This window comes from Gymnoscopelus microlampas (genome assembly GCF_963454915.1).
Source record: "Gymnoscopelus microlampas genome assembly, chromosome: 10".
NCBI classification, from domain to species: domain Eukaryota; kingdom Metazoa; phylum Chordata; class Actinopteri; order Myctophiformes; family Myctophidae; genus Gymnoscopelus; species Gymnoscopelus microlampas.
Genome location: NC_139947.1, coordinates 46,549,762 through 46,561,762, shown reverse-complemented (window position 1 = coordinate 46,561,762; position 12,001 = coordinate 46,549,762). Strand labels below are relative to the sequence as shown.

Below are 12,001 nucleotides of genomic sequence, written 5' to 3'. Positions count from 1 at the left end.
TTTAGTTTTGTATTAAAACACCCAGTAGGCCTACAATTAGTTTTATTTTTTATTTCAATTAACTCAAATGTTTTGTCAATTCAAATTTGTTTTATTTCGTTAATTTTAGTTAACTGTAATAACCCTCCTCCCCTCTGCCCTCCTCCCTGTCCCTGCTTAACCTTGTCTTTGCGCATACTGACTGACTGACTAATCATTTGTCTGTTTACCTCAGGCTGGTGTCATTGAGGAGCTGAAGCCGCAGAGAGAGAGAGGAGGAGGAAGACAGGATATAAGAGCATAAAAGTGGAGGGAGAGGCTGTCTGGCCCCATGTCTGCCCCTGCTCCAGCCAATCGAAGGTCTGCGTCGGCCTCGCGCAGGTAGGTTACTCAGCCCTTCATTTGACAAATTTTGCAATATTTCTGCTCTGTAAAATCCTGAGTGTCAACGAAACTGAGAGTGTAAAAATGGAGCTGTCCATTTTGGATCCTTGTGGGTCAGATTTTAGTCAAGTTGGCATTACATATTTTTTGTCCTCAGCTCAATTATTTTCAGATGAAGAAAACAAATGATGCTGTGACCTGGGAGTGTTTGTGTGCATAACATCACTTTCTTATTCTTTACAAAACTTTCAACATGGGTTTCTATTCATCCAGGGGACCTGAGGTGAGACTCACAACTGCATTAAGAGCACCATAAGCAGTTCAGTTTACACTTCCAATTCTCTTACTCTGACCTTTTCTGCCTCATTCTCTCTATCTCTCTCCCTAACTCTCTCCATCTCTGCCTATCCGCCTCCCTTGCTAACCCCACCCTTCCTCTCCCTCAGTTTTTTTCCTCTGCAGTGAAGATTGTGTCAGCACTTTATAAGGCATCCAGTTTTTCCACCCTATTTTCCCCCTGAGTTGTGATTAAGCTTGTAATCTGATATTTGTGCTTTTTTATTTTTTTACTTTGAAAATGTTTGTCAATAATAACATGCCAAAAATAAGGTTGAAAGCATTTAAAGTGGCACAATGATCTTATGAATTGAATTTGAAAACATATTTCCAGTTGGCCTACCTGGCGCCCCCTGGTGCCCCACTATGCACTACTAAGCTTGTTATGGTACAGGAAGATAGTATTTTCCTGTAACATGTCAGTTCATTCATGTGTACTGATGAGTTCCCTCACAGTGACTATACTGGCTGCACTTCTTTCTTCTTTGGTTCAATACTGGACACAGTTTAAATAATAAGTATCCTATAAAAAGTAGTATAATATTGAGTTTTTACAGCCCCTATTCTGGTGGTATCATAAACCCCCAGAAACATTTTTCCATCCATTAAGCGACTTAAGTAACATATTTCCAGTTCAACACAGACTTGCTTGCTTTTATACAGATAATCGTTGGTCTAGCATACTGTTTTTTAAGCACAGTTTCTGTGATCCAGTTACTAATTTGGCAGTGATCAGTAGTGCATTTTGATCGGATTGCTTCAAATCACCTGGGACTTTCTCAGTTGTTGCCTTAAGTGAAGTCAGCCAGCCAAACGGGGTCATATTTAAAGTACTTAGCTTAATGTCCTTGTTTGCCAAATAATCTATGTGAATATAATCAACTGCAGCAAGTGTTTATTAAAGAGCTTTAATTAGTTAGTTAGTTTCATACAGCCATTACATCAGGTAGATATAAGGATTCACTACAAAAAAGCAACAGGGGAATACTGTTGCAGAATTCATCTGTTGTGATTCCATGCACGGTTGACAGATGAGCCACCTCCTGAACAGGAACTGAGACTTGTGGTTCTAGTGGTACCGTGATGTGGTGACATCTGTGGCTGTGGTCTTTCCATCTCCTCCTCAGATTCAACCCTCTGAAGGAGCTGCAGCCCAAACGCCGTTTGCAGCAAATGCTGGCGTCCTCCTCCTCCTCCCTGCCCATCCCGGTGCCCACGGCGGCATCGGGGATGGCTGCAGCGGCAGCGACGGAAAACTCCATGGCCAGTTCCGTGCCCGTGCTCCCAGCGTGAGACACAACTTCAGTTACAGTCTCAGAGAGCATGCAACCATAGCTGTAGCTCTAGCATGAACTAATGCAAGACCCACCATGGAGACGCAGTTGACTGACAGCAGCAAACACAAAGCAACAACAGTTAATGCTTACTAGTTATTGCAGGGAGGGAAGCCAGGACTCGCCTAAAGGGCAGCGACATGCATTGTGACATTATGCTGTCTTATCTACAGGGACAAATCGGAACACATCCATCACTTATTTAGCTCAAATTTGTGATGTACGCAAATGCATATATTATGAGTGAAATGAAGTGAACTGTGCTGTTGGTCTCCCCAATAACAGCCAGAACTGCTGCTAGTGGTGGCCAGTCACAGCAAGCCAGAGGCAAAACTGTGACTAGTCACAACGTCCTGCATGTGTCGCAATGTACACATCTTGATCCTGCTAAGTCGTCTCCCTAGCTACCTGCCAGCTACCTGCCAGCTAGCTAGCTAGCTAGCTATGGTACACTAAGACTACAGAAGGCTCGGTTGGGGCAATTTGGTAACACCATCTGGACTGTCTTGTTGTGATTAGCGGCGACATGCACTGCAGAGGCAACTCTAGAATTGTGCTGTGGATGTTTACCTCAGAACACAGTGACTTACGTAGCTCTGGCACCACCAGTGAATTGACCACCTAGATTAGTTGAAGCGTAAAACTAGCTCCACAGCAGACTGTTGGTGAGACATAGTCAGTGTCAATCTGTTGGTTTCTTTGAATTTGACATGCAATTCACACCAGAAACTTAATGTCATACTTAATTTGTCTGTTATTTCTGCTGTATGAGAAACGTTTCTGTCTCTCTCAATGAAAAGGTACAGCCCATCTTTAGCCACTGGTTAAAAGGGGTATTACTGTAGACTAACTTCCACCCACTTTCACTTTGCATTTAACACTGCCTCCCTGTGTGGAATACCCCCACCTGTCACCACCATCACCAGACACCCACCACAGCACTGGGCACCAGCTCCATCCCAGGAGATGGAAGGGATACACAGCTAAATACAAAGTGTTCGTTCAACTCTGAGTGTAAAAATGGGCCTTAAACATAGCATGCCATATGGTGCTATGTCTCAAGGCTTTCTGCTTTTCTCTGCTTGTGTTTTTGTGCTTATGGTGGTCTGTCTTGCTTTTTGTCACAACACAATCCTCCAAAATGTACCTGTTATTTGACATCTGTTCCCCTTCTGGCTGTTCTCACTGACCCTGCTTGTCCCCGCCTCACTCCTTTGAGGCCAGTGACTGGGCAACACAATTACTACTCTTTAAGCCCTTGTCATACAACTGTGTTATGCAGCAAAAATAGCCTATCTACAGGCTCAAAATGTGAGCTTGTAGATCAGCTCTTTTAAAAATATAATTGGTGGAAATTTTAGTTTTATTTGACCTTACAGGAACATTTCTTTTGATAGAAGTTGCCCATCACAGAACCCCTTCCCTATCTGATTAATACTTAATAAATTGTAGTACAGTATGTTATTCGGTTAATTCAGCAGTACACCGATTTTAGTAAAAGATTTAACTTTCCTATTATTTTTCAATTTATTTTCTACATTCATAATTAGCAATTCTATGTACAGTTTCTAGCATTTTGTCATCTCTGAGGTCTTAATGTTGTGGTGGAGAGCATAGTTCCCATTGTGAGGAGAGGTAGTACAATGCCGCTAGATAGTACAAGGTGCTGTGTGTATTCTAGGCTAACATGCCTTGGTTATTTTCAGCTCGGGTGCTTTGACAAAACAACAACAAATAGATATTGTCGATGTCGGGTGGAAACCAAAACGGTCCAAAACGGTTACTTTTCAGGAAATCGAAAAAATAACCTGTGTTCCAATGGATCCAATGTAGTTATTTATTCACAAGTTCTTGTTAATGGATGAGGATGATCAATATGATGTATAAAAAAACATAAAAAGATGAAATATGGAGGTTTCTGCCCGACCACGACGATGTAGTCCAGTACTGATATAAAATGTCGGCAACAGTATAGCCTACAGTATATTAACACGGTAAAAGCCTTAAATTGATTTTGTTTCACATGAATCCATAGCTGAGTAAATCCAGGATTATTTTAATATTTCATTCAACCTGACATTGGTTTGTCAGTGCCCAATGTATAAAGTTTGCCAGTGTCTGATTAGAGATGTGGGTGAGGTGCAATGCAGATTATTTCTCAGGTTGTAGGTAGCAGATATGTTGCCGGTCGAGTTTAGCAAATAACCATATTCCATAGATCGTATACCTTTTTGGAAAACAGGCAGCTTTAGCTTATGAACCAAGAAACTACCACATATACCCCAGCCCAACCATGTACAGTAGAAATTATTATTACCTACTACTCAGCGTTCCCTTGAAGACATTGAACTACGTCCTTGGCTCCCTTCAGTGTTTGAGTGTTTGTTGAAGCTTGTCCTATAGCATATAACATGCCATTTGGCAGTTTTCTCTCACCTCGACAGTACGGCGTGCGCACACGCATACAGTACCATGCACGCCGTATTGGTCAGGTGCTGCCACTTCCTGTCTCCTGTGATGTAACATCCTGTTGTTTCTTGCCCGGTCAGGTTTGACTACTGCAGGTTCATAGAGCTAGACTACGTTCCAATGGAGACAGGCTATATGGTTTCGATGCGGCCGACTAAAAGCTACACGTCGACCAAGTCTCCGACTAAAGGATACATGTCAACCAAGTCTCCGGAGAGGCACAGTCGCACAACAAACTCTCTACCCTCTACCCCTCGTACTCGGTCTGTTGTCAGAATTGCTTTTATTTATCTATCACTCATTTGTTCTCCCTGTTGACATTGAATCCCTAAAGCATGGGTTTGGTCTGAATGTTGAGACCCTTTGAACCTCAATAAGTCCTTGTGAACCATCACCACAATGTTCCATGATTACTATAGGCTACTGTACGTTTCATTTTGGATGGTGTCTGGACATGGGATAACATTGTTGTCAACTATTTGTTTAATTTGCTTTGAACAAATGCAAGTTATCTTTGTTGTATTTCGTTTGAGCAATTATTTTCTGCTGCACCATTGTCACAGCATTAATGTCTTAATCTTGTTTTGATCTTTGTTTCATTGTCGCTGAGCGCATGGCCCCATTCAGAATTCCCATTTTTGAAAACATCAGTGATTTTGTCTAATGGAGTGTGTCCCAAAAGGCAGAACTGTGTCAGTTTGAATTCTGAACACTGCTCTACTGTCTGTGAGTGCCCTCTGTGTTGTGTTGGTCTACTTGTGTCTTTCTGTGTTCTATTGGCATGCTAGTGGACCTGAGTGATGTACCCTCTGTCCATGTGTATGCTACTGTATTACTGTCTGGTTTTGAATATGATTGGGATGACTATGATTGCAGTTGCTAGAATTCCATGTCATGTCTTATTGTGCGGTTTCACAGCTACACTGCTCTGTTTGCCATGAGCGACAGATTCATTTTCTCCTCCTACTTTGGCACAGGCGTTCAGCAGCCCCGCCCAGTAGCAGAGATCCTGTTGGCAATAACTCTCTGAGCAGCGGCAGCAACTCGGGCTCGTGCAAGGGCAGTGAATGTAGCCCCACCAAGGGGTAAGAATGTAGATCAACGACGGCAACTCAACCTGTGGGCCAGGACCCACTGGTGGGCCACCAAATAAAAAAAAACTTCATTGTGAAACCAATAAATAGGAACTTAAAGTATGCTACGTTAGTTCCACTGATCCAAGCTGGAACACAACCTCAAAAGATCTTTTGTGTTATTTGTTGAAAAATCCTCTTACACTTGCAGTTATCATGTGTTAATCATGATATGTTTGTTCTCCTTTCACCTAACGTTAAAGTCTTAAACACTGAAGGTCCATGTTCAAACAGCACTAGGAACTGGACATAAAATGTGGAAATGAGGGGTGTAAATCTCTGAGCTCACAATGATTTGATTTGATTATTTAAGAAACACTTCAATGTGCCATGAAATCTCTAATTTCACCAATTTGATTCAATTCAATAATTGTGATAAAATGTATCAGTTTCAATACATAATATGTTTTTTCAAAAGAATATACATTTGACTGGAACTGGAAGTGATTTACTCAGTATTACTGGAATATCGATCATTAAAACAAATCATACTCCAAGTTTCAAGTTCTCAGCACATTTGTATTTATTATAATCGATCATACTCAGTAACCTTCCAAATCAATGCAGTTCATCACCAAGATCAATGCATCACGGTGCATCAATGCATTTTTACACCCCTAATCGAAATATATATCAAAAGTGCAATGGATCTCTGATTCTATCATTTTCATGTTCCACATGAAACCATTCAGCCTGAAACTATGAATAATAATGATCTTAAAACATGCCCCTCTCTCTCTCTTCCAGACGGCACCAGACAGGCCACCAGACAGGGCACCAGACGGGGCACCAGAAGTACACGTCATGTACAGACAACCATGGTATCCGCCCACCCCCACCAGAGCAGTACCTCACCCCCCTGCAGCAGAAAGAAGTATGCATACGGCACTTGCGGTCCAGGCTAAAGGATACCGTCGACAGACTACAGGACAGGTGAATAACAGGCTTGGTGTCCATTCTTTAGTCAAGCAGTTTGGGACCCACTGAGTATTAAATTAGTTTTCTGTATGTTCAGTCTATCAACAATGAATATGAATTATATACTGTATATATATACTACATGAAGAAAACCTGGTGCGATGCATCAATTTTTCTCAGCATTTTCTCCATTATGCTTTTGAAGTTGTAATAAGATTTTCATATAAACAGCAGTATTATCAGATTCTAACTAATACAAAGCAGTATTATCAGATTCTAACAAATACATGCTTTGATCTGGTAATTAGGATGATATCATAAAATCAAGGTTACTGAATAAATCAGTCAAAGTAACTGCCACAGCTCAGTTTTATATTAACTACACCTCTTTATTTTTTAGCCTCTCTTGGAAGACAAATGTAGCATTTGCTTACTGGATGCAAGTTAGCGGACACTAATTACTGCATCAGTAGATGGGTGTAATATGGAGGATAATTGCACTGATGACAACACTAGTACTGTACCATGAAAATTGGTAGCCGCAAGCAACTTAGATGCTATAATAATATCTGCATTATAGCATCTAAGTTGCTTACGGATAGAACATTCTTACTACTATGTACTGAAAATTAGAGACAAGGAAAATGTAAGCTAACAAGAACACAGTATGAACACAGTTGAAATGTATATTCAACACATTCTCAATCATGAATCCATCAGAGCAACCGCCATTAACCTTCACTCCACAGTGTTCATCAAGCCCAGAGAAGGCAGTCAGTGTTCAGTTAAAGTCTCTATCAGACGGGCAAGTGTTTGTGTATGTGTGAGAGACGTTGGGTGAATAGTGTGGTGGTTGCACATTTGTCCTTTCCGCCCTGGCAGGACAAGGAGAGCGGTTGTCCAGTATAGCCATCATCTTCGCACACATCAAAATTCCTCAGTCAGAGAACTCATGGTCTCCGAAAAACCTGGCCTGCATACAGCATAAAGGCCAATGTAAATTCCATGTCATTGTAAACTAAATAACCAGATTAGAACAAAACAGCTTAAGCAAAACATTTCAACCAGTTTCACACACCAATTAAGACATTTGATTTCAGTCACAGGATAATGAATTGACACTAGCGATCAGCAAAAGGAGGTGGAAATCCAAAAAGCCAGCATCACAACTATTTCTTACTGATCATACGATACATCAAAGTTGGTAAAGTTAAGGATTTGACAATTGTGTCAATATCTGGAAATGTACACGTATTAAACTTTCTTACATGTCCAACATCCGAAAACAAAAATGAACTGAACTGAATTGCACTCAACCTCTGTCCCTCTCTATCCTTCCTCCCTCCCTGCTATCCTGTATGACCATCCCTCCTCCCCAGGGACACCGAGATCGATGAGCTGCGGGGCCAGCTGACCAGAATGCAGGAGGACTGGATCGAAGAGGAGTGTCACCGCGTAGAGGCCCAGCTGGCACTGAAGGAGGCGCGAAGAGAGATCGGGCAGTTGAAGAACGCCGTGGACACGGTCCGCAGCAGTCTGAGCGAAGCAGGCGGACTCAGCGGCGACGAAGGGGTCCAGAAGTACTTCCACGACATCAACACGCAGAACCACAAGCTTGAGAATCTGCTGCTCAGTATGGAGCTGGCCCAGACCGGTCTAGCCAAGGAGGGGGAGGCCGTGCCGGGCTGCCGCCTCCGAGTCAGCGGCTCGGCGCCCGCGTCTGTGTCAGGGGAAAGCCCTGGGGTAATACCTAGACCGGTGATAGGGGGGAGAGGGGGGTCGTGCTCCTGTGACTGCTCGCCGGCCCGCTCGCTGACCCGGAGCTCCACCTACACCAAGCTGAGTGATCAGGCGCTGGCGGACCGCAACGGCAACGGGCCGGACTTCCCCGGTCTGTCGGGTGACGGGACCCAGGACAGCGGCTTTGTGTGCTGCGGGGAGAGCGGGGTCCCCAGCCGGGCCGACCTGCTGCTGGAGGCTGCCTTCCTATCAGAGGAGACGGCCAACTTGCTCAGCTGCTGTGCTCAGACTCTGCCCCACTCTCTGCCCAGCTCCCTGCCCAGCTCCCTGACCCATACCTACTCCCACACCCTGCCTCACCCTCGGCCTCATAACCTCTCCCATACCCAGCCCCACAGCATGCCCCACTCCTCCACCTACGAGAAGCTGGGCACGGCCCCTTTCCATTGCACCCTCGGCGGAGCAGGCAGCATGAGCCACCCATGCCTGTCCCACCACCACCTCTACCTGCACCACCTACGGGAGACAGGCATCCAGACGGAGAGCTGCCCCGCCCCGGCGGCATCGGCCTCGGACCTGGACACCATCGCTGAACAGCGCACCTTCCGCTCACAGGCTTGCAGCCCCACCTCCACCTGGATGTCCGACGAGGGGGAGGAGGAGCTGGACTCCGTCACCACCACCGGCTCCATCACCACGGCAACCATCATGACGACAGCCACGGAGCCGATCCCCGTCTCGAAGTCGCCCCAGGCTGCTCCCTTGCCCCGGTCCGCCACCATGTCGTGTTCGATGGAGATTCCACTTTGCGGGGGGAAGAAGGGTGGTGGTGGGGAGGAGGAGGAGGAGGAAAAACAGGAAAGTGAGGAGAGGGAGAAGGAAGTGGCCACAACGGAGTGGCAAAGAGGAATGTCAGACGCGGGGTCTGCGGCAGAGGGGTTGTCGGAAATCTCAGAGAACATGGAAGACGTCTATTCAGAGATAGCTGATAGAGAACAGGGGCAGGTAGACATGGAGCAGGTGGATGTGGAGCTGGGGGAGCAGGTGGACCCTGTGGGAAGTGTTGAAGAGGACTGTGAGGGCTGGGTGCAGGAAATAGCTCCAGGGGAACAGGGGGAGTCAGGGGAGACAACAGCAGGTGGGCAGGGCGAGCTTGAGTTGAGCGAATGCACTGAAGAAGAAAAGCAGGGAGACATTAACCCAGAGAATCCAAGTGGGGGAGAAAGGCTCCTTGCAGTGTCTGCAAAAACACAAACACCAGAGTTGAAACCAAGTAGTCCAGGTTCATCTCCAGACGTGGAAAAGCCTCGCACCACCCAACCAAGGAGATCTACCTCCCACCAAGAGATTGCCGGGGCCACTGTAGTGGAGGTCTGTGATGAGGATGGCGACGAACGCGACACCAACGAGGACGTGGTAATCGGAAGAGGGGCCGCAGAGGATGGAGGAGACTCCGCCTCCGGTCCCGTCGAGAGAAGCTACTGGAGTCGTCACTTCCTGGTTGATCTGCTGGCGGTGGCGGTCCCCATGGTGCCTACGGTGGCATGGCTCTGCCGCGGTCCGGCGCGGGCCGGACAGCCCATGTACCACATAGGATCCCTGCTGCGCGGGTGCTGCACCGTGGCGCTGCACTCGCTGCGCAGAGGGGGAGGGCTTAGGCACTATCCCGCCGGCGGGGGAGACCTGGGAGGAACGAATATATGAGCAGAGCTCCCTGTCTGTCTACACATAGATCTGTGGTGCTTCAGTATGACCTTTGGCCTTGCTAGCATTGTGGATGTAAAGTGGCGGGAAGTAATGGAGAGAATTCCCTTTCCTTTCTCTGTCTTTTTATGGACTAAGATCGCAATGCTTTGTAGCTGAGGGCAACCCCAAGAACAGGAAATGTGCATCTTTGACTTTGACGCCTTGCTAGCTTGAGCCTTGAGTTAGAAATGGAGTTAACAGCACTGGTTAACCTATTTCCCTCCCTCCTGGTCCTGAATCTCTCCCCCACTTGGTTTCCTCCATCTGAACAAGTATACACCAAAAGTCTGCCCAAGAAATTGACTTGATGGATTTAGCATAGATAAAGGAATAAATTAGGCTATACATGAATGAGCGACCTGAATAAACTTCTAGCTTGTGTGTTCAACACTGATTGTTATATAATCGAGTGCAGGGAGATTTAAAGGTTTTACTTATCTATGTTGGGCTAATTGTGTGTGACCCTGGCTTGGTTTCGATAAGTGCTAAAATCATTGGCTGTGTGTATGTTTGTGCGTCTGTAAATAAAGTGTGTGTGCGTGTGTGTGTGTGCGTGCATGTGTGTGTGCGTGCATGCGTGCGTGGCTGTGTGCGTGCGTGTCTCATGAGTAGCCAAAACACCTGGATGCCCATAGGCAGATGTGTCTATATTTGTGCAGTGGAGGACATTTAACCACATGAATCCTAGTATCTCTATTCTGGGCATGTCATAATAGGCGAACATTCTGCGAAAATAGCAGATCTACAAGTTCATAACTCATTGCAAAGAAGTTTAGGGTGTAAGTGGTTAATATGCTCGAGTAACAGTCTAAAACACCCTGAAACTCAAGAAATTCAAGTGTGTATGTTAGACATTTCAGTTTAGACTGTGACTGCAAACAATTCTCTCCTAAAGTTTAGAATAAGGAGTCCTGGGACTGCATTGTGTGATGTCCAATGGGGATTTATCCATTGATATTTGATGGAAATAGCAAATAACACTTTGTCAGAGTACAGGGTGATTCTAAGCAGAAACTGGAAACTGTTCTGGTCCAAACCTGTGAAATGAATGCTTGTTTCGATGAAAAATTCAAAGACTAAATCGATCTTCAAGTCAGCGTCAGAACTAAAGATTCTCTTCTTTTGATGACAACACAGTTCATAGCCTTTCCTGATATCTGGCTTCGGGAGAGAGCTGTATATGTTCATGAAAGTCAATTGAAATATCTAGTATTATGACAATAATGTGTGAATTGCATTTTTTGGGTGGAATTTGCTTAGCCATATGTTTGTTCCTTGTATCTATGAAGTTTGTGGGGCCGGGCAGGCTGCTGTCTTACTAAGGCTAATGGGACTGAATGTGGAGTTTTTGACCTTAGTTGTCGTAGGTCTGAGTGAATCTGAAACCCTCAACCCTGTGCTGTATATTTCTGCCAACTGCTGTCCTAGCGTACTGTATATTTAACTGTCACTCTGGTAGCGTGTAGTCCACCGTGCAAGAGTTAGACAGAGTTAAGTCACCGCAAAACAGCAAATCATTCGAAAAAGGCATAATGGTTAATCATTTTCTTCACACGTAAATCTGGAAGAAATTATGGATCATTTTATGTGACTTGTGTTTGCAGGGGGGAATAACAGCATTTATGATGTGTGTGTGTGTGTGTGTGTGTGTGTGTGTGTGTGTGTGTGTGTGTGTGTGTGTGTGTGTGTGTGTGTGTGTGTGTGTGTAGAAATATCTTGATGCAACCAGAGAGAACTGTCTCATAGAAGTTTTACGCCCTTCAGAGAAGAAATATAAGCAGAATGATTCCAATTAGTTTTTCTTTGGATTATTCTGTTTTGCACTATTATTCACTTTATGAATTTTAAGCAATTACTTGAAGTCAAGATTGTGTGTATTTATGTATTTTAAGTATAATATGTCCATTGACTGATGTCATTTAAATCTGATACATTACTTACATTACTGTATTCAATTGCACA

The 12,001-nt window shown here is 44.8% G+C and overlaps 1 protein-coding gene across 1 annotated transcript; it reads left to right on the top strand.

The window, feature by feature from the left end:
- The first annotated feature begins 228 nt into the window (after window positions 1–228).
- snphb (syntaphilin b) lies at window positions 229–11,667 on the top strand. The gene is made up of 4 exons (XM_084069363.1): window positions 229–360; window positions 5,480–5,587; window positions 6,383–6,568; window positions 7,933–11,667. Exons 1-4 carry the CDS (start codon window positions 311–313, stop codon window positions 9,995–9,997), a joined length of 2,409 nt encoding a protein of 802 aa, XP_083925489.1. The 5' UTR covers window positions 229–310; the 3' UTR covers window positions 9,998–11,667.
- The last annotated feature ends 334 nt before the right edge of the window (window positions 11,668–12,001 follow it).